Below are 27,231 nucleotides of genomic sequence, written 5' to 3' on the forward strand. Positions count from 1 at the left end.
AAGGTATCAATGTGAGATTTCTAAAGATAGCTATAGCTCTCGACCCAAGGTTTAAGAATCTGAAGTGCCTTCCAAAATCTGAGAGGGAAGAGATGTGGAGCATGCTTTCAGAAGTCTTAAAGGAGCAACACTCTGATGCAGAAACTACAGAACCTGAAGCACCAAAAAAGAAAATCAACCTTCTACTGGTGGCATCTGACTCAAATCATGAAAATGAACATGTGTGGGTTCGCACTGCTTTGGATGGCTATCGAGCAGAACTCGTCATCAGCATGGACGCATATCCCCTGGAATGGTGGCTGAAACATGAAGGGACATATGAATCTTTTGCAAATCTGGCCTGTAAATATCTTGCAACGCCAGCTACAACAGTGCCATGCGAACACCTGTTCTCACTTTCAGGTGACATGCTGCCCACTTCTTGTTTACCATATCTCCTGAAAATGTAAAACTTGTTTGTCTGAGCAATTGGCTGAACAAGAAATAGGACTGAGTGGACTCGCAGGCTCTAAAATATTGACTGTTTTATTTTTGAATGCAGTTTTTTTGTACATAATTCTACATTTGTAAGTTCGACTTTCATGATAAAGAGATTGCACTACAGTACCTGTATTAGGTGAACTGAAAAATACTATTTCTTTTGTTTTTTTCACACTGCAAATACTTGTAATCAAAAATATAAAGTGAGCACTGTACACTTTGTATTCTGTGTTGTAACTGAAATCAATATATTTGAAAAAAGTAGAAAACATCCAAAACTATTTAAATAAATGGTATTCTATTATAGTTTAACAGTGCGATTAATCGCGATTAATTTTTTTAATTGCTTGACAGCCCTAGTTTATTTCAAACAAGGCTGATTGGAAACTTTTGTACAAACATATATTGAAGAATAAATTTCCCTTGTGTTACAGGATAAAGCATGCAATGGCAACATTATTATATCTGATATATTCCTGGTGACTACTAAACTCTGGGGTAAAACAAACCATAAGCACTCTGAAGAGTGAAAGTGCATTGTAGCACCTTGGAAATGGCACCTGCAAAAAGTTGACCAGCATAAAAAGAAATTCAGGTTGATTTTCTGTTATACAGAAGGAACCCGTAGTACCACAGAGATTAGGGTTTGCTAGCAGTTCCAAAACTGAAATCCTACTTTTAACTGTTTAAAAATAATGTATCTTAAATACATTAAATTTACACTAATGTAAATTAGTATAACAATCTGTTGGGGAGCAGTATGCTAGACTGTCAATTAGTTTTACTTTAATCATGTTCTGAATGATAACTAATGTATACGTTCACTTTCATTAATTACTATATAGTGAAGGTCTTATGTCTTAAACTAACACTGGCGCAAGAGAGACTGGTACTCAAACTGACATTGGATTTCACAAAGGACTCCTGGTAACAATCCACTTTTCAGCAAGATAGCAACCACCATCTAAGGGATCAGAAGTATCAGTTTTAATTAGAAACAGTGGGCCAAATTCACCACTGGAATAAGCAGGCACAGCCCCACTGAAATTACTGCCAATGCACCTGCAATGCATGTGGCCTTCTAGGGCTTACATAGTGCAAAACATCATGTAAAATTTATGCTGGGTTCAGTCCATGGTGAGCAGTGGTCACCAACCTTTCCCAGTTGTTCCATTATTTTATCCTCTCACAAAATCTGTGAGAAATATTAAGATTATTATATGCAAGAGTACTATACGAATAAGTGTATCCAGTCAAGAAAATGACCCATGATTGAGGGATGCAACCCAGTAAAATTCAAATGAAGGCTTGTCCTCATTTGATATTTATTTATGAACTTGAACCAGGAACGCTGCATCACAAAACAGTAGCTTCACTTACTGAGCTGACACAGATTCTCCATTAGCTGTAAGAACCAGAAAGCCAGATATTCTTTATATCAAGTACAGGTCGGTGGATAGATTCTTGCATTCCTTCAACCCTGAGCTACAAACATCATCCACAATGTGCTTATGCGCGCATACATTCAGTTTTACTTATCCAGCTTATACATAAAAGATTTGGGTGCCCATTTTGAGATGCATAGGGCCAGATTTTTCAGAGTAGTTAGCATTTTTAAACCACTTTATATGCTCAAAGCACAGCTTTCAGCTTGAAAGGACTATTTGTTAAAATTGTAACTTCAAGGCTGAGAAGGGGTTTCTAAACAAAGCCTACATTCTGAACTACAGTAAGTCTAATGCAGTGCTATAATTATGCATTTATTTATTCGAGACGAGAACCCTTGGAGTTCATCTGCACCAGCTGCTTGATGCTCCTCTGAAGTTACAGTTTAAATTTGTAACCTCAATTCCTTCTACCACAAACCAGTTGTGATGTCACTAAAAACAAGCTTATGACTCTTTACAGAGAATAAATACCTGGTGCAGATGAGCTCTGAATCCTCATGCTACTATCCTTAAAGAACAGAAAATACAGGAAATAGAAAAACCACCAGCGTACATGCAAAAATGCTTCCAAATACACTGGCTAGGAATTTCTCCAAGAGGAATTAGTTGATTTTTAATGTCTTGACTCCTCATGTGTGAATTATGTTTTTTAAACTGTTAAAGGTGAGCGTTATACAGGTTGATATATTTCTAAAATGCAAGATTAAGTTCAAATATTTCTTAGAGCACATGGGAAAAAATCCTCACTAAGACCTTATTGTTACAAGGTATTACAATTTTTTTTAAAGGGATTTTGAACATTTAGGTAAAAATCTATTCTAAGTCACAGCTTCAATATGAAGAATGTGTTTACTATCTAAGGACACTGATATGAAAAAAGTAAGGGCTTGAGTCTAGAAATGTTCAGTATGAAGACGCTAGAAAAGGAAAGCAAAACAACATGAGGTTTGGAGAACAATGGCATTTAAAGTTCTGCTTCTGAAACCATGTGCACATTTCCTCCCCTGAACCTTTAAAAAGATTAAAGAACATCCCGTGGCCGAACAATATAACTCTTCAAATAGTCCTGCTTAGAATCTACACCAGGGAAGGAAATTAAACAACAGTTTCTTGCTTCACTTTTGGTTGGAGAGCTATCTGAAATTCCTTTGAGACCCCGTGAATGGCTAATAATAATGTGGCCACAGTTGGCAATTACATAATGGCTTGCTCTAAAGCAGTGAAATAATTGTGCTCGGGGAGACTTCCATAGATTAATACAGAAATGCAATAGCCTAGTGATAAAGCATGCTAATAAAACAAATCTGTGTTGGGAGAAACTTGTCAGTGCTCTCAATAACAGTTTCTTAAGGAACGTGCTCTGAATGCTGGCAAAAAGATAGATTTAAAAAAGAGTTACAAAGTCAATACACATTCAATTGTAAAAACAATACACACATTCAATTGCATTTGAAAAGGTAATTGGAAAAACTCTAAGAACTCTGCTATAAAAACAGCAATGCAGAATAAAACAAGACATTACACAATTCACAAAAGAAAAGAAGGGCTTCCTGCCCACCAATATGTAATGCAGATATAAATTATAGCCTTCAGCTGTTGTTGCCTACAGATCCTTGGCAGCACAGCTTGGGGTATATTGTAGGGAAACCACCACCAAGGAAAACAAATTCCAGCTTTTAGTCACACATTGCTTTCTAACAGCTAATGTCAGAACTAAAGCCTCACTCCTTCTGCAGTGTGTGAATGGTTTGTCGGACAGTATGCCACACCAAAACGAAAGACATATTTTGACTATATTAAAGTAGAAATGTGCCAAAGGGACATATGGAAATGTACTGTTTACTATAATCTGCAAATGACCATTTAAAAACATACTATCCTTTTAAATATGACAAAAGACCTGTTTAACTGCACTTCAGTTCAGAACTAAGGGGTAATTTTCAGAAATAATTAACATGATCATTATAAAAATAAACGGCAAATATCACAGAAGTTCATGTAACAGGCAAGTTACGGTCTTAATTAATAAAGAAAAACAAAGTAAGAGGGAGCATACCGCTATTACTGTTGAATAAACTGCTTTCAGTGCCACCTATCTCACCAATGAAGTGGCAAGTATTTTATAATTGACATGGCTTTGTTTTACTTTAATGCAGTTGGAACTCTGTCCACCACTCCCAAAAGCATGAAACTTTAGGTAAAATGGATGCCTTAAATCTAGTATCTTGCTACTTTTCTTCATCCTTATCAGCTCAGATGCCCCCGGACAGCTGAATGAGCAAGTTTTCCCAAGATTTAATGTGTTTCACAGGAAATGCACTGTTCCATATCCCTTCTTCTGCTTACCAGCCGATACCCTGGAGACAACACACTCTCCATTGGCCTCAAAACAGGAAAGTCAGTTGTTGGTCCTGAACCCAGATACACTGCAATGGAGCATGTTCAGTGCCAGTAGGGTAGCCTAATTTTATTATTAAAAAACACAGCAGCGCATTGGCTTGCTAAACACAGGCTTTTGCAGACTATATAACAGGAAAAATTCTTGCTTCAGAACTGACACGATAATGCTGTATATATTGGCAGCATATAAAAATTCTGCTAAGTAGATGCAGTCAATCAATTTTTTCTACACCAGAGCAGTGTTGCTGCCTTCTAATAAAACCAGCATTTATTCAACATTACAGTGATATTCCATTTATTGAGGGAATCAGAGGCAATACAAAGAGGTCTACTCCATTTTCCAGTTGAGTGATGTTAATATGAACTCCACCTGTTGATTTTGCACGAATTAGCCCTCCGTGGGCAGGTTCACCAGAAAGCTAAGGGCTATTAAATAGGCCACAGAGACCGACACTTCCTTTTTACCATCCAGGTCAGGGATGAGGCACAGTGGAAGGGGGCAGTGTTGTAGAAACTTGCATAGCTGTTGCCCATGCAGTAGCTGTTCTGTGACTAAACAGGGGACCTTCAACTGGCAATGCTGCATTCAGCATTCATATTAAAGAAAAAAGATAGAAGCAAAGCACATGATTTTATGCAACCAAGAACTAACTAGTGCCATCAGTACTGGAGTTGAATGACCAGACTGCTCTGTCCTAGCAGAACTAAGTCTCTCCCATTCAGCCCATAGAAACTCAGGCATCAATGTGTTCATTTAAGTACCTTATACTTCTGCCTCAGCTCTTCGGTGTCTTCTTTCTCCACCTCCAGTACACGCCTCCGTTCAGTGGCATCTTCGGCATAATCAAGCTTAGCAACAAGAACATATGCAATTACTCCCGTAAATTCTTGGTGGTACCCGAACAGCCAAGAAAATGTCATTTATTCAAGTGTTTAAAAACGGAATGTTTGTGAGTATAGTGCTTAACTTTCCTTGCTTTGCCATCCCATTGCCTACAAAATAGTTCATGAACCCTTCCATGCTGCTGGTTCCCAGCAGGCACATCCATTGCCAATAATGGGCTCAGCTTTATGGAAACCCAACTCACACAGCCAAGGAATTAAAGAAAAAAGAGTCCAGGCCTCAAAAGTCAGTAAACCATGGGTAACTAAAGTATGTGTTTTGAGGAGAAAAGCTTTTCCTATAGTTCAGATTTAAGGCAAAGTTTTTCTCCAGCTTTGCTGCTCAAAGTTCTTACTTTTACATCATTATCCGATTGCACTTTTGGACCCAATGTAAATTAAGCAATGCATTTTAGAATAAGATGGATCAGGATCAACTTACCTCCATTTCCATCCGGCCCATGCCCATGACATCATACTTGACGACGATAGGGATGGGATCTGTTCTACCTGTAACAGAAACACACAAACAAGGTGAGAGGCCAAGTCTGCTCCAACAGCTCACTTTACACATTAGGTTTGGGTGGTTAGAGATCTTGCCTTTGAGTGCAGAGACCAGAAAGCTACAGTGAACCAAAAACAAGCCATTCTCACAGCTTACATCCAAACCTGCTTCTCTCAGCTCCAAACCTGTTAAGGTTAACTGTACTCATTAGACCTTTGGTGCTTATAATCTCAGAACATTAACGACAAGTACATTTTGCATAACTGGTTAATGTTCAACATTGCCAAGTCCTGGCACCAGGAGATTAAAAGGATCTTTTCTCATTACCCTCACACTATTCGATCATAACCCTGATCTTCTGACCCCTCAGTGGAAAAACAAGTTCCAAACATGTTTTATTGTACAACTCATTAGTTTCCCAAGTTTTGCATCTTATTAAATAAAAAAAAATGAACTGATGCCATGGGTAGGCCAGAATTCTCTCATGAAAAAATGAGCACTAGTTCCAGAACAGGTATTTAATCACAACTTGCTTCCTAATGTTCCCACCAAGAACTGCTCTATTACTTACTGTGTAACCTGTAAGCTGTGAAAAGGACTAGTTGCGAAGAAAATTGACTTTGAACTAATCAAACTATGCTGGAGATTTTTACATATCTTTAATCCACTCATAACCAGCCAAACAAAGCAAAATGGGGCAGACAAGCACTTTACTACCACAGCTTTTTTACATCACAACTTGCACTGTTTGTTGTGATGTAAGCCCACTGAGAAGTACTTACCTTATCCGGTGCATACCTTGAGTAAAAAAACAGAATGTTTACTTCCCTTATTATTATTCTTGGGTTGGTGTAAACAATTGTTTTGTTATACACACATATATTATACCTTTGGGCTAAAAGATCTAGTTTTAATCATGCCAAAATTAAGACACTATTTCAATCCACATGCACAAAAAAGGCTTAGTTCTTAAACCACGTCAGAAAAGCCTCTGATTTACATCAAGTTTCTCTGTTCTCCAAGGGAAACTCTTTCTAGCTCCTTCAAAAACTATTAATCCATGGACCTCCAACTCCACAGGGACATCAAGGAGATCCTAAAGATTGTTAAAGACAGGTGTATTTTTAATAATTAAACTAGGAAATAAGTACGATTAATTTCCACTTCAGACATGTATTTAGTTTTATATTTATAACAACTGCATTTTTATATTTTTGTACATATGCCCAGAGATCGTTTAGTTGGGCACGTAACAAGTCCAAAGATAAAAATATTTATTAAGCCAGCTCAGCCAACCCAAAACAGCTTTTAGCTATTTAGCTTTCATGTAGGTATTAACAGTAAAATTTTCACCCGGATTAAGTTTCTCTTACGCCCAATGGTATAATAAGTAAGCAGTGACTGCAATCTTTAGCAAAAGGACCAAATTAAAGACAGGTTATAAAAATGACTTCCTATGTGCAATATCACTTTCATAACGTCTCAGCCAGGGATTTACTGGTGAAAGGTAGACCCAATAGAATGATTGAGAACAAGTGCAAAAAGAATTTATTTTGTTTTGTTTTCCAGTTTTTGTTTTGTTTCTGCAAGAATCATAATCTTTATATGCAAGCTCATTACCTTGGTAAACCCCTGTATACAAACAATGAGTCAGTACTTTTGCCTTCTAAGGCAGTCAAAGTTTTTAAAATTCATAAATTGCAGTAGCAAGTGCTAGTGCCCATCATGTTGGGGAAAATCAAGTTTGGACAGTATTAGAATTTTATGTTTAAACTGATTTTTGGCAGTTCTAACACAAACAGAAACATCCCTTCTTAGCAATACCCTTTAATGAACAAGGATCAGACAAGTGTGCATAAAGAAAGGAAAGGAAATGAAAGACCAAGCAGAAGGATGAAGGCTACAACAGAGAAAGTAAGCCTAACATATTGGTGCACTGATGACAAAAGGAGTAATTCAGTCTGAAAATAAAAAATTACCACTGCTAAGTTTACCATCACCACAACAAGTCCAGGATCAAAATGCTGTAAAAAAGAAACACCATTTGTTAGGCAGAAACCTTTAGGGGCAGAAAATAGGCCGTTGGCAGTAGGCAGACAGGATGGGTTAAAGGCTTCTTCCTCACCCCTCCATCCCCACTGCCACACTTCGTCCTGTGGATAGATAGGAGGGGGTCAGTTTTGAGCAGCTACTGTTTGCTTTCACAACTGCTCTCGCTTAGGATTTAGCAAGTACTGGAAGAGGTTTAGCTCCTGGTGATTAATCAGTTTTAAGAGATGCTGCATTTTTTCAAATTCAAATATGTAGATTTTAAAAATCAAGATCTTGAGGTAATTAAAAATATTTTAAAGGGCAAGAAGTCAACGAGGCATTCCACACAGGTATGGCGTGTTCATACAAGAGAAGGGAAATGTTACTTTTTAACTACTCAAAGTGCTGCCTGAGTTTAATTATAACCATCATTATTTCATCAGGAGTGAGAGCTGGCCGACCAGGCACCAGGTTCTAGTAGCTCAAGCACAAATTGCAACTATGTACAGCGGTGACTGCTTCTGTCACCAAAATAATGAAGGCATGCCCAATGGTGTGGGGTGCATGCAACGTGCTGCCAGGCAGAAGACCAGAATTTGGGTCCCCAGCTCTGAGCCCACAGCAACTGGGAGACTCCAGTTTCATCCCAACAGCTTTCAGAGGGGAAAGCTGTAGCCGTGTTAGTCTGTATCAGCAAAACCAACCAGGAGTCCTTGTGGAACCTTAGAGATGAACACATTTATTTGATTTGTTAGTCTCTAAGATGCCACAAGGACTCCTCCTTTTTTCAGTTTCATGCTAGTAAGCCACTTTGGCTGACTCCAGAGAAATGTAACGACTAGCTTGGGAACAAACACATATCTAACCCCGCTGACTGCAATGTGAAGCCTAGTGGGGTAGGGGTAGAGAACAAAGGGAAAAAGTGAGGGATCTCTGACGACCAGTGCAAGAAAAATAAGCAGATCTTGGTTAGTTCACACCACAATGTGATCTTAAGCATTTCACAAGTAGCCGCAGATTTGGGTTTTCTCAGATTTTAAGTGAATCTCGTTAGAGCTGTGTTTAGTTTCTACCCCTCTAAAGGGATTGTTGTTGAGGTTTCAAGGAAGGGCAGGAACTCAAACGGTCATATGGCTATATAGGATTGGCACCAACAACTAGTCCACTTTCAAAAGGTGAATCACACAGATGACAATCTTATTTTTTCTCCAAACAAATCAGACAAGTCGTACTATCTCTAGAGCAAAGTCACAATCCCTTTTCTTTTCAGATAAGATTCATAGCAAGGATGATGTGACCAAAGCCACGAGGGGGGGGGGGGGGGGGAGATGTTTTGACCTAGTAGGAATGCCCTGGCATAGGTTTACTGCAGACTCCCAAGTGGGGGAAAGGAAAAGCAAACAGCATGTTTAAGAGACTAACCAATTTATTTGAGCATAAGCTTTCGTGAGCTACAGCTCACTTCATCGGAGTTATACTCTAGGAAGGTCAATCTCTGAAATTAAAGTAAATGCAAGATGTTTAATTATTTCTTTGCTTCAAGAATGGAAGTAGCATTTCAGAACTCATTAGGTATACCAAATATTTATTCCGCACCACGACCAAAAAAAAAAAAAAGCAGGACTTCTCTCCAGATCTCTGAAAATTGTTCAGCCTTTAAATCTGTCCTGCAAGTTACATTCCACACTGAAGCACTGGATCTGCTCAGTGATCTGCAAACGTCTGAAAGATAATCCAACAAGCGTGGGGGGAGGGGAGGAAATGGACTGAAGGAAGACACCTTGCGGAATCTCAGTAGGCGTCAGTTCCTCTGAATTCAGTTATTTTTATAACACACATTTCTTAAAGGAGTGTGTGATAAAGTCACTGGCAAACTATTTGATACTGTTTACTAGCACAACTTTTGTTCTACACAAATTTTGGAATGAATATTAAACCTCATGCTTCAGTATTTAAGCTCATCTCTTAACTAACAGAGACCAAAATGAGACCTATTGTTGGGAGATTACCCCCACATCTGATACTGGAGGGTTCTTGCACCTTCCTCTGAAGCATCTGGTGCTGGCCTTTGGAGACAGGATACTCAGCTAGATTACCTCAAGACTGACCCAGCCTGGCAATTCCCATGTTCCTAATATTACTGCAGATTTATTTCTAACATATAAATGAGAGGCATTACAGCTAACGGATAACAATACCCCCTCAATACTGTTGTGACGGGTATTAACCTACTAGAAGTTCAGAAAAAGAGATACACCCCATGGGAACTGGGATCCCACCAAGTCTTGTAAATAATTTTTCTGGTAATATGCAACGTGTGATGCCTCAGTTTAAAACAAATGAGGCTTAATATAAAAATCAGGGTGTTCCAGCTCGCAGACATGAAAATAGCAGGAGAGCTATTCATGGTCGGATTTTCATGCCACTTAATCAAACATGTTCTCCTCACTATAAAACCTTTAATGCCTGGTATGAACATCCAGCAAAAGGGTACTGGCCTGGTCCTGATCGCTATATGCCACTCGAAAGTAGACTTGATGTCTGTTAACCATTTGATACCAAGAGTCTGGGATTTCTGCCACAAAGTGCATTAGTGCTTAGGTCTAATTCACATAGAATAATTTTAAAAAATAGCCAACTTGTAGATATACTATACAACAGAAGACGACCACACTGAGTGCAGAGGACGTTTTGCTTTTATTGTTATTCTCATAACACTAATGAAAATGAAACTGGATGTGTTTTTCAGGGGGTTCTAAATTGGATGTGCTTAAAAAGTACTAAAACTTGGAAACAGGGTGAAAGCTAAGAAGCAAAACTGTCTAATGGTAGCTTTGAAAAGTTAAGCGTGCTTGATAATGGCATCATTAGGTTCTATGTTTACTGTGTCAATTAATTTGATTGAATTTGCACAACCCACAAGTAAATAGTTATTTTAACTACTCATTCCACAAACTCAATGTGGGCTCTGAAAGTCAAACTGGCTGTCTCAGTCACACATGAACACTAGTAGTACTTATCCTGTGGTGGTTAGACCTCTAACTACTATACGATACTGCCTCTAAAAAAGGATCTGAAGGAGTAAAGGAGGATTTTATTTTCATAGTTGAAGACTGATTTTATTTTTATTTTTTTAGTACAGGGATTCTCAAACTGGGGGTTGGGACCCCTCAGGGGGTGGCAAAGTTATTACATGGGGGGGTCGCGAGCTGTCAGCCTCCACCCCGAACCCCGCTTTGCATCCAACACTTATAATGGTGCTAAATATATTAAGTGTTTTTAATTTATAAGGCGGGGGTCGCATTCAGAGGCTTGCTATGTGAAAGGGATCACCAATACAAAAGTTTGAGAACTACTGTTTTACTCTAAAATGAAAATTTTGCCAGCACTTAGGATTTGTATGTCTACAATACCTATATGACCACAAATGTGCTGCCAAGTGGGAGATTCCAATTCTCTCATTTTGCACGCCAGGAAGGGACTAACAGGGGGGTGACAGTCAATTCTTGTTGGAGGGCAACCCTTCAGAGGTTCAACAACTCCTTGCTGCCCAACCAGAAGCAGTACTGTTGAGCTCAGAAGAGCATCATTTACATCTTTAACTCTTGGTATGGTCATTGCAACACAAAGCAGATTAAAAGAAAGGCAAGCCTTTTTTAATAAGGCGTCCAGATGTGATCTAGCCCAAGCATGAGCTCTGGATATCCTGTCCAAATCATGAAGCCCTGCAATGAAGGGCATAACCTGGGAGGCATACCATAGTAGGTACGCATGTCTATTTGGATTGTATTGAGCATTCCTTTGCTTATATAGAATATATGTTCTTCAGGGAAGCAGCAGGGTCTTCCTTTGTGTCCTGTACAACAGTGAGCACAGTGTTGGTGCTTGATAAGTAGACAGAGCCAAGCAATGGTTCTGTGGGTTTGAGACTACTTCATGGGGTTGGAGGGCAGTTCATCTGTGGCCAAAACCAGAAATGGCCATTTGCACAATTTTATTGTACTATGAATAGTTCTGGCAGCATATCAGGCCCAAAACACACCGAAGTCTGATATTAGGTCAAGAGAAGATCATTTCTCTCCATTATGATGTACTCATGTCACTGAAAGAATAAGGGATCCACAAAACCATACTCCATCATTAAGGGAAGGATCTTGTCCATTATAAACAAGAGTGGCAACAGTTTTGCTCTCATAAGGAGGCTCAGACCTGATGCATCAAGTCAAATCTCCCTTTGGGCCCTGTCATAACTCATGTATTTTGACACAGTAATGGAAACAGCTATTGTAATGGAAATGTTTAAAAGTGTGTTTTCCAGTTTCTTTACTTCCTAAGTTTAAGCAGGAATCTATTAAAAGCATTGAGGTTGCAATGTCACGGACCTGGAAATCAGAGTATGTCAGAAGTTAGGCTGCCCATGCAACCTGCATTCTGCCCCTGGTGATACGCCGTTTGATACAGTTCTTCATTACAATACTGGTTTTCTCTATAGGATGTCTGCCTCATTTAGTGCCCAAGATAGGCAGCGCTCTGGGAATACGGCAGCAGTTCAATATTTTTATCCTCATCATTCGTAATGCTGCTTTATTTATTCTACACTGGAGCTAAATTCATTGCCTCATGGTCTTTTTCTCGGGAGCTCATCACTGTATTTGAGGGCCTCACAAACTTTTTTTCCCATTGTGAGATGACAGCATTTTTACCTCCATTTTACAGCTGGACAAACTGAGACAAATACTTTCCTGACACCACTCAGTAAGTCAGCGACAGAGCCAGGACTAGAATTCAGGACCTCCAGACTCTCATGGCTCCAGACCACGCTACTTTACCGCCAGAGGTGCTGAGCATCCACAGCTTCCATTAACTTCAGCTGCTTGAGTGCTCAGAACTTCTGCATATCAGTCCCCAGGTGCCTCAAAAGGTGGGTACCCAGAAAATGAGGTACACACAATTAGTGGCCACCTGCCAAAATTTGCTTTTAGTGGCTTGTTCAGTAGCATACCACAAGATGGCCATTAGAGGCAGGGAGAGAACTGGGTTCTCCTGTGAAACACTCACCTATCTTAACCACAAGACCATCCTTTCTTCGTGCAGTCCCCTGCCTTGCTCCCTTCACACCTTTGAACTTCTCATGTCAATAAGGCAGGAATCCTTCAAAAAGCTTAAATCAATCGACAACTGCAATTCTTTCCTTTAGCACAGGGGTGGGCAAACTTTTTGGCCCCAGGGCCACATCTGGGTATGGAAATTGTACGGCGGGCCATGAATGCTCATGAAATTGGGGTTGGGGTGCGGGAGGGGGTGAGGGCTCAGGCTGGGGGTGCAGGCTCTGGGGTGGGCCCAGAAATGAGGAGTTCAGGGTGCAGGAGGGGGCTCCGGGCTTGGGCTGAGGTCTTTGGCTGGAAGTGCAGGCTCTGGGGTGGAGCTGGGGATGAGGGATTTGGTGTGTAGGAAGGTGCTGCTCCAGGCTGGGACTGAGGGGTTCAGAGGGGGATCAGGGCTGGGGGGTGGGAGGGACTCAGGGGTGCAGGCTCCGGGTGGTGCTTACCTCAAGCAGCTCCTGGAAGCAGTGGCATGTCCCCCCCTTTGGCTCCTGGGCGGACGTGTGGCTAGGTGGCTCTGCGCGCCGCCCCACCTGACGCACCACCCCCGGAGCTCCCATTAGCCGGAAACTGCAGCCAATGGGAGCTGCAGGGGCGGCACGCAGAGGGGGGACAAGCCGCTGTTTCCAGGAGACATGCAGAGCCGCGGCACAGAGCAGTCCCCGACCCCACTCCCCAGCTGGAGCCCAGCAAGCCCCAGGCCCTGTTCCCCAGCGGGAGCTCGAGGGCCCGATTAAATCAGCTGGTGGGCCGAATATGGCCCATGGGCTGCAGTTTGCCCACCCCTAGTTTAATAACATATACCCTGTGCTCTGAATGAGGAAAGGGTCCTGTACAAAAAACAGTCCTTGTCTATACACAGTTTTTGTGCTGACTTAGTAGTGATCATGTAAATAAAAACTATCATAATGCATATGCATAAGAGGCAGAAGTAAGGTTGCATACACAACCTAAATCCTGACATTTTCTAACTTTCAAGTGTTTGACTTTGAAATCCAAATAATATTCTTTTAACAGGGGAGGGTGTGTGTGTGTGTGTGTAAGTGTAATTCACTAGGTTTTATGAAAGGAAAAAGCTAAAAACACTAAGTGTTGCTGTAACACCTCCCCATCCCATGCAACATCACTAAGGTTTGAACCACAAACTTTCAGCACAGCTTGGGTTACCGGAATATTAGCTGGGCAGCAGGTAAAGGCAATTTATCCTGGGGAGAGGAGAGGGCCTTTGGGAAAGGAGCTCATGGCCTCACGTGGTGCACCCAAAGAGGAGGATTGGTTACGAGGCGCATATGCTAGGTCTGGAAGGGTGGGCTATCCAAAAGAGCCCAGCATGGTGGCTCTTTCCCCCAATCACAGAGAGGCTGTCTGCTCCTGGGATTCCCAGTGCAGTGTGCATTGCTGATGCTGTGGAGGCAGGTGTGGCTGACCTTTCAGAATATTCACGTTCAGTGATTTTGACATGTCATAATGTTGCTGATAACATAAGCAACAAAAAGAAAACGAACAGGAGGACTTGTGGCACCTTAGAGACTAACACATTTATTTATTTGAGCATAAGCTTTTGTGGGCTACAGCCCACTTCATCGGATGCCTAGAATGGAACATATAGTAAGAAGAAATTTATACATACAGAGAACATAAAAGGATGGAAGTAGCCATACCAACTGTAAGAGGCTAATTAATTAAGAGGAGCTATTATCAGCAGGGGAAAAAACAACTTTTGGAGTGGTAATCAAGATCTCCCATTTCGGACAGTTGACACGAAGGTGTGAGGATACTTAACATGGGGAAATAGATTCAATTAGTGTACCAATGGACTACCATTAAGTTAGGTTTGAACAGAGACCGGGAATGGCTCGGTCATACACTAATTGAATCTATTTCCCCATGTTAAGTATCTTTACACCTTCATGTCAACTGTCCGAAATGGGCCATCTTGATTACCACTTCAAAAGTTTTTTCCCCTGCTGATAATAGCTCCTCTTAATTAATTAGCCTCTTACAGTTGGTATGGCTACTTCCACCTTTTTATGTTCTCTGTACGTATAAATTTCTTCTTACTATATCTTCCATTCTAGGCATCCAATAAAGTGGGCTGTAGTCCACGAAAGCTTATGCTCAAATAAATTTAAGTCAAGTCTCTAAGGTGCCACAAGTACTCCTTTTCTTCATGCTGATACAGACTAACACGGCTGCTACTCTGAAAAAAGAAAATGATGATCTTCCACAGCATCTCAACTAAATGCCGTGAAAGAGAAAAGGCATTTCTCAGGGCCAAGGACAGTCTCCCTGTTGCATGCAAAGGTGTTGGCACTCCCTGCCCCCAAGATCTCCATTTTATAAGAAAGTATTAGAAAACCTAAATACTACTAGTTCCTTCTATAATTGAATAACGAACTGACTTAAGCAAAGAACCCCAAAGTTATAAGGCTGCCACTTTCCTCAATGCATCCCCCATCTATTATAACCACCATATATTTCAGTCCCCTGTGTAACGGATATGAGAATAGAGACATCACTAGGTGTTGCTATACCACCTTTAAATAAAACACCTGCATATTAACCCCATTCTCCACTTTCTACAATGACTTCCCACAGAATATCAAATCAAGTTCAAGGTCTTGGTTCTTATTTTCAAGGCACTCCCCAGTCTACATGAAGACTTCTGTTGATAATTTTGCTTCTCTTGCCCAATGGAACTCTCTACAAGAAGAAGGATAAAGCTCATCTGTGTGGGAGATGGCACTTTCATGGGGGCTGATCCAAGACTGTGAAATGAACACCCCTCATAGGAACTAAGAACCATCACAAACTTTGCCTCCTTCTGCTCCCCATGCATGACATTTCCTCAGCATTGCTTTTCTAATACACAGCAACATATATATTTGAAACGACATCCTACCAAAACAAGACTCTATGGCACATGTCTCCTCCAGGAGAAGAGATGAGAGAACACACAAAAACATGACAGATGTTATGTCACTTTATGCACTACTGGAAGGCACTCGGATACTATGGTGATGAGCACAGTATAAGAGACTATATGGAACAGAATGTAGCTAAATATTTCTATGGCAACAGTAAAAGAACACAAAGGAGTTGCCTAGGCTTCACACCAGACGATTTGAGGAGCAAACATAAACAAACACTCCAGAGCCCCAGATTTTTACTGACAAAGCTCCCTTCTTGACCAAACAAACAGAACCAAAATGATTTGATTCAGCAGAGAAATATTAACTTACACTAAAACAACCATTACACTGACAAAGTTATCAGTTAGCTATTGGTTAGTGTACCAAGATACTAAATTCTGATTCATGTATCTCTCAGAGACACCAGATTAATATTCTCTTGGACAAAATATATGAAAGTCAACGACTAGATCTGGTATCTATAATCCAGTGGGAGCACTTTAAATCAACACGACTACAAGCTTCAAGTATACTAACTACTCATACTGCAGCAGTGTGTGTAAATGCAGGCAATTTCTGGTAAAGGGAAGTTTAACATGACTTCTTTAAGACATTAATTTCTGTGTTCTGCATAGAAAGGAGTTAAGAAAATGCACATGCTGCTAATAATACTTAAAATAAGTGAATCTACTAAAGAAATGTTGAAGGATAGTTATAATTACGACACTTTGCTCACAAAAGCAACTGGACAATGGCAAAGTTATTCAAGTGTGAATCTGAGGCAGGTGTTCAAGGCAGAGTCAGTAAATACTCCTGTAGAATCATCATTTATATTACAAAAACAGATCACTTGAGCCATCCACTTATTACCTACATTTTCCACATTGTTCACAACATTTCAGCCAATATTTTGCCCACTGGTTCTCAACCTCTTTTGCAACATCTGAATTGAGTGTTTTCTCTCAAGCTGCTTTTGTGATCCTATTTAGCTTCTAACAGAACAGATTCTCAACTTCTGGGAGGCAGGCAGCACACTGTTCTAACCTCCTTGTCTTTGCGTTATGGTTAGTCAGCTTCACAGCACTGACTACCACGGGGAAAACCTGTTCTTCCCCCTCTAGATTCAACTTAGCCTCCTCACAGTCCTCTTCTGGTTCATTCAGAATCCTCAATCTGTGCTTAGTCCTCTCCTATTCAATCTCACTTAGCACGTTTCCAATGCCTCAAAATGAAAATTAGTGGGAGCCCCCTCACATTCCTATGCTGTATCTTTATGGAGAGTTGTTCCTATACTGAATTTACTGACTAGGTATCAATTGGTCACAGGTGCTGAGTTTTATTTTTCTTGGTGGGTGCTCCACCCTGAGACCCCACCCTCATTCTGCCTCTTCTTGCCCCCACTCCGCCCCTTCCCCAAGGCTCTCTGCGCTTCCGCAAGTGCTCCCACCAGCAGCCAAACAGCTGCGACTGGTGGGTGCTGAGCACCCCCTTTTTTCTCCTGTGGGGCTTGAGAGACAGAGCACCTATAGAGTCGGTGCCTATGCCACTGGTGATCTAACTTTTTCAACTAGCCCAAGTCCCTGAATCATCTCTTCCACACACATTCCCCCTACTCTCCTCTCCCAGAAAAAAGGAGAAATGGTTTGCAATTGCCACGATGTTGCTCCTGACAAAATCATCCTTATACAATCTCTGGAGCAAAATACCTCCAGAAGACACTCTTTACTGTCAGTGCTGAAGGTGTTGCTAGGCAACTGATGAGCTCTATTCAGTCAGGTTTTTTTTTTTTTTTTAATGTTTGTTGGCTATTGGTTTGGCTAACATGCCTTTACTGTGTATAATAATGAAACCTGTTTGCCAAAAATGTGTCAACATGAGAGAGATATAGGGCTGAGGGGACAAATGCCCCTGCTGAATTTGTGTATGTATGCTGTGAACCAAACAAATGTTAAACAGTCAGCTTCATAATGTTAGTAGGTTCACAGGTGGCAGCCCCTATCATAGCAGATATTTGATATATCTAAGTATGTTCTTCGATTTTAAATCTAGTATTTTAAATACATAAGTTCAGAGAAGCTATATTTTAACCCTATGAAAGTCCTTTTAGGACAGTGCTCTTTGAACACTAACCATGTGAACAGTCACTTAATAGGGATATCAGATAGGCATGTTTCTTTATGCAAGCAATGCTGGATTTCCTATCAGCATTACAAAAACAGTTACCAAGGCGCTGATATCTTGTAACAGTCATATAACAACAACTCCACTATGCAAAGTCTTGTCCTGTTTTAGGAACTTTGTGAAGAATGAGCTACCATATGGAAGAATCAGTACTACAACAGCTATAGTTAATTCTGCCACTGGCCATTGCCAAGTGTGAATTTGGAAACTCGCAGCTACTATCCATGCAGAGAAGATGCAGAATTATGCACTCTCAACTTGCTGGTTTTGAACCATGTTACAAACACAGACAAAGCCAACATACCTCAGACACACAGCACAGAAAACTGTTCTTAAAGAAACTCAGGAGAAAGGGGAGGGTGAAAATAATGTTCTGACTCTATTTGAGGAGGTATACCATTTAATGATTGGCAGGGATATTGTGACATACACCTATTCCCTACTTGGCTAACTGGAAGTCAGGAGAAGCCCTTGCTCCAATGCCTAGAATCAGACTTTTAAAAACTACATAAAAATGAAAAAGCATGTTGATAAGTATCAACTTTGCAACCTGCAGAAGTTAATCATATGGCGAGATGCACAAAGCCATCCCAGCTGATAACACATGCAAGGCTAGCCTGGCAATATGGTTAGGTTGATTAGTTAACCTTATGTGTTGCTTAGACAATGTAGAGACCACTAAAGGTGTTATGCACTTTCACCATGTGCTGTCCTGAGCTAAACCTAATGTGTCACAGGGTAGGATGCCTGTGAGAGACAGGTGTCTGTTGACACAATCCAGCCATTGTGTTTTAGGTCTTCTGGTAGGTATTTCTCATCCTGCTTTCAGTGGGTCAAAGTCGAATAGGATTCTTGCAGAGAGGTTGGTAGGCTTTCAGAGCAGATGACTGAATATTTGAATATTTATTTTGCTTATACTGCCACATCCTGCTCTCTAAAACGGTCTCCCAATGCTCTCATACCACTTTTTACCTCTGCCACCACTTCAGTTTTCAGTGGGCCCTTTTACTCGCCTTCTAATGGCTTCTGACACCACTGAATGTTCACAGAAGTCATCACATCTATTTCTTATTTGCCAGTTCCCCTTAACACCGAACATCTGCATGTTCCAGTCTGACAAATATTAATGTAATTTTAGAAGCTACACAAACTACCTGTTACTAGGTAGGCAGTTAATTCCTCTCCCTCCAAAAACAAAGTCATTCACAAACCTACATATCACACACCTGTATAGTTAAGGGAGGCAGCAGCTTCCACTTGCAATTTGCTAAACATGAAAATTAAACAGCGCATTTGTTTGGATACATTAGCATTTATGGGAAATCTAAACTAGAAAAACAGCAGAAATAATTAATTTTAAAAATGAATCTGGTGTTGAATCTGTTTCTCAAATACAAACTTTTGAACTTACCCTGAAGTGATTTTCCCAATCCCTGGCCCAGCTTCCACCCATGTTTCTGGAGTAAGCGGTGTCCAATATTATCCTGACAGACAGAACAGAGAAAACAAACCAAAAATATTCCAATAATATATTCTTCCCTTCCCATTGACATTTAAACATGAGACGAGCAAGAGATTTTCTACATATGTGCATGCAAAAAAATGCTACTGAAAAGGCAATAGATGCCCAATAAAAGGGAAGACAAATGTCAAAAAATTGCTGGCTATCATTTTTCAAGGGGGACGGGGTCTTGGGGAGGGTCACTTTCTGATGGTGTTCTGGGCAACTTTTGTGCATAACATTTAAAATAAAAAAAGCAATATGGGAGAAAATAAATTGTACCAATAAAAAAAATTGACACTAAAAAGCATAAAATCAAGTTATTTATACAATCATATCCATCACCTAGACAGCACCACTTTAAGATTGTTTTTGTAAAGAAAATCTACATTGTGTTTAGTCATTTTGTTTTTGTGTCAGGCTTTTAGAATACTGAGTAAGTTGTAAGTGCAAGACTGCCCCACCACTAGAAACCAAAACACAATCATAGCAAAATCCAGGCTAGACTTGATTGGTTTTTTTTATATATATGTATATATATAAACTAGCATGCAGCCAATATTAAACTGATAAAAACAGTGAGGTTAGTGAAACAAACAAAAAAAAAATCAATCAAATCAAATAAAATGAGCTCAAGCACAGACTGGGTGATGCATTTCACATATACTCTAACAAAAATACTAAGATGTTAGAATGAAACAGGCCTAGCAATAAGTTAACAGCAAGGAACCATTAGTGCATGTAGGGGAAACAATAAGCATAATGTCTCATCTTCCTAAAGAAAAAGAGCTATTTCCTGATAAAGTAAGTTGAAAGGTATTGGTGCAGCAATAAATGTCAGCTTTTGACTGGGACTAAAGAAAAAGGGTTCATTACATTTTGCAAAAGAATCCGTCACAGAAAACGAAATACACGAACGAACATAATAGCAGCCATACTGGGTCAAACCAATGGTCTGTCTAGCCCAGCAATCTGTCTCTGACAATGGCCAGTGCCAGACACTTCAGAGGGAATGAACCAAACAGGCAATTTATTGAGTGATCCATCCCCAGTCATCAGGGGCAGCTCCTGGAAGTCAGAGATTTAGAGACACCCAAGAGCATAGGGTTGAGTCAGTGACTATCTTGGCTAAGAGCCTACACGAACTTATCTAATTCTTTTTCGAACCCAATTATACTTTAGGCCTTCACAACATCCCCTGGCAGAGAGTTCCACAGGTTGACTATCTGTTGTGTGAAGAAATACTTCCTGATGTTTGTTTTAAATCTGCTATTAATTTCATTGGGTGACCCCTGCTTCATGTGTGATGAATAGTGTGGAGAAAGTAATATTTACCCCTTTACATGATTTTACAGACCTCTAGCATATCCCCCCTAGTCATCTCTTTTCTAACTGAGCAGTGCCAGTCTTTTAAATCTCTCCTCATATGGAAGCTGTGCCCTAATCATTCCACTGCCTCTCTCTGAACTTTTGCCAATTTTAATACATCTTTTTCAAGATGGGGCAACCAGAACTGCACGCAGTATTCAAGGTGTGGGTGCACCAAGGGTTTATATAGTGGCATTATGATATTTTTTCATCTATCCCTTTCCTAACGGTTTCTAACATGTTAGCTTTTTTGATTGTCACAGCACATTGAGCAGATGTTTTTAGAGCTCTAGCCACAATGACTCCAAGATCTCTTTCTTGAGTGGTAAGAGCTAATTTAGACCCCATCGTTTTGTATGCAGAGTTGGGATTATGTTTTCCAATGTGCATCACTTTGCATTTATCAACATTTAATTTCATGTGCCATTTTCTTGCCCAGTCACCTGGTTTAGTGAGATCTCCTTTGCAGTCAGGTTTGGGCTTAACTACAGTAAAAGCTTTGTTATCCGGCACGCTGGGGAATGGTGGGTGCCGGTAAGTCAAAAATTCCGGTTAATTAAGAGGGAAGAAGTTTGGGTGCAGGAGGCAGCTCGGGGCAGGGGTGCGGAAGGGGTTTCGGGGTGGCGGATCCGGGTGGCACTCACCTCGAGCGGCTCCCCAGAAGCAGCGATTATGTTCCTGCTGCTGCTAGGCAGAGGTGTGGCCAGGCGGCTTTCCGCGCTGCTTCCACCTGCAGGCGCCACCCCCGCAGTTTCCATTGGCCACAGTTGGCCAGGGCCAATGGGAACTGCGGAGCCAGCACTTGGGACAGGAACAGTGCACTGAGCCCCCATGGCCGTTCCTCCGCCTAGGAGCAGCAGGGACATGTCGCCGCTTTCAGAGAGTGACACAGAGTCAGGTAGGGAGCCTGCCAGCCCCGTGCCAACCGGACCCTACTGAAGATCAGAAATGCCACTTTATAGAGCTTTCCGGTTGGTAAAGTGCTGGATAATACAGCTTTTACTGCGTCTTAAGTAATTTTGTGTTGTCTACAAACTTTGCCACCTAACCGTTTACCCCTGTTCCAGATTATCTATGAATAAACTGAACAGCACTGGTCCTAGTACAGATCCTTGGGGGACCCTAGTGACCTCTCATTCCTTTGTTTCCTATCTTTTAAACCAGTTACTGATCCACGAGGGGACCTTCCCTCTTATCCCACGACTGCTTACTTTGCTTAAGAGCCTTCAGTGAGCAGCGTTATCAAAGGCTTTCTGAAAGTCCAACTACACTATATCTACTGGATCACCCTTGTTCACATGATTGTTGTCACCCTCAAAGAATTCTAACAGATTGGTGAGGTATGATTTCCCTTTACAAAAGCCATGTTGACTCTTCCTCAATGTATCATGTTCATCTGATAATTCTGGTTTCAGAGTAGCAGCCGTGTTAGTCTGTATCCACAAAAAGAACAGAAGTACTTGTGGCACCTTAGAGACTAACAAATTAGTCTCTAAGGTGCCACAAGTACTCCTGTTCTTTTTATCTGATAATTCTGTTCACTATAATTTCAATCAATTTGCCTGTACTGAAATTAGATTTACTGGCCTGTAATTTCCAGGATTGCCTAAAGAGCCTTTTTTAAAAAATGTCTTTAAACTCAACATACAGTTCGTTGTCATAAATTCTTCTAGTTATGCAACCCATTAGAACTCAGGATATTACAGAATATCCTGAATTGTAATGAGTTGTCTGGTTGTGACACAATGATGCATTGTATCCAAAAGTCAGCTAATAAAAATGCTACAATTTTAGTTTAATTCAGTAATGAAGTATTAAACAAAAACCCAGAAGTCAGAACAGCAGTGTTTTACACACTCATTGGCGTAAATGACTGAATAATGTGAATGCCACTAGTGTATCAGACCTAAAGAGCACAAGAGTTTGAGATTTACAGTGTGCCTGGATGCATTTCCCCCCTCCACCCCACTCCCCCCAAAAATTCTAGTGACTAGAGCCCTTTTTCTTTTGCTCTGCAGGTAAAAAAAAGACATTTTAGTCTCACTAACTTTTTCAAGACAAGAGTGTACAACAATGTCCTTCCCACTCTATGGGGTCTCTCTATGAAGCAGTAGTTAGTTCTACATTGAAAAACGAGGAGCAGTAAGAATATGCCAAGATATAAATATTTAAATCAATATGAGTGAAAGAGAAAAACGAACAACAAATATGGTTTCCAACTATGAATACCATGGAAGAGCGTTTTAGACTTTAAGGTTTACAAGAACTTACCTGTGAGAGTAACTGCTGCAGACCATTTATGCCACAATGACAACAATTGCATGTTCCTCTTGTAAAATGGGGCCACAGATCCCCAATTTTATGGCTATTACATTGTAATTGTTCCTTCTACATGAACATATTAACTGAATCTGACAAAGGATTATGGGAATCAAATTTAAAAAGCTGATGCTGACAAAAATGGCTGCATTTTTAAAGAAGGACAAGAACTACCGTACAATCGTTTGTTAAGTGGAGATGAGACATTGTGCTGACTGAGTTGTGTCATGAATGCACTAAAATAAACAGACAGATGAAGCAGTTTGCTATTTCCAAAAGCAGTGCAAGTGGAGTGAAAGCATTTCCATACGAACCTGGCTTTAAAAACTGGGCTGTCAAAAGAACAGTTAAATGTAACACAAAGTAAGAAACTGTCCAATCACTAATGGTAGTTTTTCTTTTGCTTTGTTTTCAATTCACTGCTTGCAAGTAATGTATTTATTAAAGAAGAGTGAAAGCATAAAATAAATTTAACAAGTCAAGACCAGCGGGGAGATTCAAGAGTGGTGTTGTGACTGACACAGTGAAGAGGTAAACAAATGTTAAAGGGGGAAAAAAGAAAAATTCAGAAGTGTTATACACATTAGCACCACTTTTACAAACCCACTCAAGAGGATGGTCACGTTTTTCAACTTGCAACAAACCTATATCTTACTGCATGTCAGTTCCCAGGAAAAAGGTGGCATTTTCTCCCAATAGCATTGCATGTATATATAGCTTCTGATGTAAAATTAGTTAAACACAATTTTTGGCATCGACTAGGCAGTGAAACTGCTGGATAGTTAAAAACAGGCAGCTGAAATGGCATATTTTCTGTTGCTATTGTGAAGATAACATTCTGAAGGGTCAGGTATTCAGTGTGTAGGCCCCGCTGGAATTTAAGAGATTAATGATCCCCTCCCATTTTCCATCTGTCCCTTCATTCTGTGACAGACCTCTGGCTAAGGAAGACTGGCACGAACGCTCTTCACAGTTTAAATGCTGCCCTTAAAATTAGAGGTTGAATTGCTTGGGTCACAAATGGGAATGGAGCTAGTGTAGCTTTGCAGTGCTATTAGCTCCTATTGGCCTCTAGAGTGAGACGTAATATTAATCAAATCAGAGTCTCTCATTCAGCAGCACAAAGCATTGCAGCTAGGCTGCTGGCTTGTGATCTTTTTCTGGAATAATATATTAACTTTGTTCATCTCTAGAGGAAAATCCCTTTTACTTACAGAGATCCTCCTCTTGGTGTCAAAAACTGATATTCCCTTTGAATAAATCAACCCCATTTTGTAGTAGTTCTCCTTTCTGTACTTTTCTAAGCATCTGTGCCAGTTCCCAAACATGCCATTGGCCAGTCCAAGGAAACAACTCATTCCTCAGAGCATATGCAGACATTAATTTTATAACTCACTAGCTATGCTACAAGGAGCTCAGAAGTGAGAGTCACATTAAAAGCTGTCAAGTCAGCCAAGTGAACAAAATCACTCAATATGCTTTTGACTAAAATGATACAGTAAAACCCACAGGCAATCAAGACAGTTTAGCAGGACTAGCCAGCTATGTATGCAAGAGCCATGCTATTTGTCCTCTTAACCAATGATGTGGTGTCACATAACTGTAACAGATTAGTGAATGGGTTACAGTATCTTTTCATGTGCTTTACTACTATTTTAACATTACTTTGACTCTTATACAGCACATTTCATCCCAAGATCAGAAAGCTCTAACAAAAGAGAGATTGTTCACATTTTTCAGATGGAGAACTCTGGGACACAGATTAAGCATAACATTTTCAAATTGGTTTACATGATTTAGAAGCCTAAGTCTCACTGAAAGTCAATGGGACTTGTCACTTGGCTAAGCCACTTTTTGAAAATTTTATCTCAAGTGACATGTCCAAGAGGACACAACTAGTCCTTGAGAGCCCACAGAACAGAACCCAGGCGTCCCAAAGCAGTCTTGTACTGTAAACACTAGACAATACGGCCTTATTTAATTACTTTTCACATGTACCAATGATACTTGATCATGCTTCCTGCAGTAAGAGTCTCCAGCAATGGCCCTGGCAGATGTAAACTGACATGTACACAAGGGAAATGACACAAAGGGTTTTGATGGCATTGTGTGAGGAATATCGTAACTAACAATTACAACAAGAAGATGTTGAACTGTTCAACTATACAAATATGCCAAAGGCTAATTTTGCCTAACACCTCCTCTCCTCCCAAAGTCCCCCCCCCCCCCGCCCCAGAGACATTCCTTTTATACTATTAATCTGCTTTCAGCATAAACAAGAACCATACATCTCTTGAGTGGATTGTAAGCTGTGCTGACTGTGTATCAAGTTACCTATAAGCAAGGACTGGATGCCACTGGGTGAACCCATGCAAACAAGAGGTTGTAAAGATTCCCAACACAAAACCTATAGCTCACTACAGATGACAACGAAAACTAGAGAGAAAAGACAAACAGTAATGCTACACCATTCAGCTTCAAGACGCATATTATTTATAGCGCTGTCCACATATGGCTACTGCTAAATGTCAAATCAGCAGCCTTATCAGGTTATACTTTGGAACTAGTGGAGTCCACAGATCTGCACAAATATGCCATGTGACAAAAGGCAACTTCAGAAGCTATTGTAGACTTCTAGAGGAGAGGACTGAACTGTCATCTTCAGCAAGTAACACCTGGAATCTGAACCCCAGCAGAATTTTAAAGAGCCTCCTCAGGCAACTGCACAGAACTATATAGGAAAAGGATATTCGTTAGTTCTGACAAGGACAAACTAACAAGAAGCTTAAGAGTAAGTGAATGATGTGCAGTCTCACTTCCAACCTGTGACAATGACAACTTGATTTAACTCTGACATTCTGCATACTGTGTGTAGTGGGAGAGGACAGTGGATTTTTGTGTAGGGCATGTCTACACTACAGACTTAAGTCGACTTATGTTAGGTTGACTTACAGCCACTTTCAGCTCTGTGCAGGTTCCTGCTGGGAGCCCAGCTTCCCCCCCACTCCTAGCTGGGCTTTCTTGTCAATTTCACAGCTGCAATATGGAGCCCTGAAATTGACAAGAGAGTCAACAGCAGATGTAAGTAAAGCAGTGTCTACACAGACACTGCCTTGCCCTAACTATATCGACATAAGCCCTACCTCTCGTGGAGTTATGCTGGTGTAGTAGGGCACTTACATCAGCCGGACAAGGCTACAGTGTGTACATGGACATAATCAGGGCAACATAAGCTGCTTATGTTAAACTAGCTATAGAGTGTAGACCAGGCTTAAACTAGCTATAGAGTGTAGACCAGGCTAAGACTAGCTATAGAGTGTAGACCAGGCTAAGACTAATACTGAACTCCTGACGTCGTATTAGCATGACAAAAAACTAGAACTGTCTACAAGTTTCCTTAGTAAAACATTAAGGACAACAAGGATTCTAGTAAATCAGCAGCAGTACTTGGTAACTGCTCAGTCCATAACCTAGAAATAGTGCACTTTCCTACAATGTTTCAAATCGAATTAGCGCAGCTCATTACATCGCTGAAAATCAGACTGCTTGTTTCAAAACAAACGGTTCTGAGTGCCAACAATTCCCATTTACTTCAGGAGGAGGAGCTGAGAGCGCCCAGAACCTTTTAAAGCAGGACAACAGTCTTTACTTGTAAGAAGTAAACTAGGCTGAGGGAGCTGGGATTGTTTAGTCTGCAGAAGAGAAGAATGAGGGGGGATTTGATAGCTGCTTTCAACTACCTGAGAGGTGGTTCCAGAGAGGATGGTTCTAGACTATTCTCAATGGTAGCAGATGACAGAACAAGGAGTAACGGTCTCAAGTTGCAATGGGGGAGGTTTAGATTGGATATTAGGAAAAACTTTTTCACTAAGAGGGTGGTGAAACACTGGAATGCGTTACCTAGGGAGGTGGTAGAATCTCCTTCCTTAGAGGTTTTTAAGGTCAGGCTTGACAAAGCCCTGGCTGGGATGATTTAACTGGGAATTGGTCCTGCTTCGAGCAGGGGGTTGGACTAGATGACCTTCTGGGGTCCCTTCCAACCCTGATATTCTATGATTCTAAGTAGGATCTGCCGCCTTAAAGAACAAATTCATTGTTGCTT

General features: G+C 40.7%; 1 protein-coding gene across 5 annotated transcripts in view; it reads right to left on the bottom strand.

The window, feature by feature from the left end:
- Nucleotides 1-27,231, bottom strand: part of GPATCH8 (G-patch domain containing 8) — a 92,825-nt gene that overhangs the window by 33,255 nt on the left and 32,339 nt on the right. For 2 of the 5 annotated variants that reach the window (XR_012636375.1, XM_074940416.1), the window contains exons 3-5: nucleotides 19,353-19,425; nucleotides 5,653-5,720; nucleotides 5,091-5,177 (exon numbers count right to left, since the gene is read on the bottom strand). Coding sequence is in view for 1 of the 5 variants with exons in the window: in XM_074940416.1 (XP_074796517.1) it covers nucleotides 5,091-5,177; nucleotides 5,653-5,720; nucleotides 19,353-19,425 (228 nt within the window). In the remaining 4 variants the exon portion in view is untranslated. Of the gene's footprint in view, nucleotides 1-5,090; nucleotides 5,178-5,652; nucleotides 5,721-7,694; nucleotides 7,740-19,352; nucleotides 19,426-23,443; nucleotides 23,462-27,231 lie in introns of all 5 variants that reach the window. The other 3 variants (XR_012636377.1, XR_012636376.1, XR_012636378.1) reach the window with 3 other exon arrangements.

The sequence above is a fragment of the Natator depressus genome, chromosome 27 (genome assembly GCF_965152275.1).
Source record: "Natator depressus isolate rNatDep1 chromosome 27, rNatDep2.hap1, whole genome shotgun sequence".
Classification (NCBI taxonomy): Eukaryota; Metazoa; Chordata; order Testudines; family Cheloniidae; genus Natator; species Natator depressus.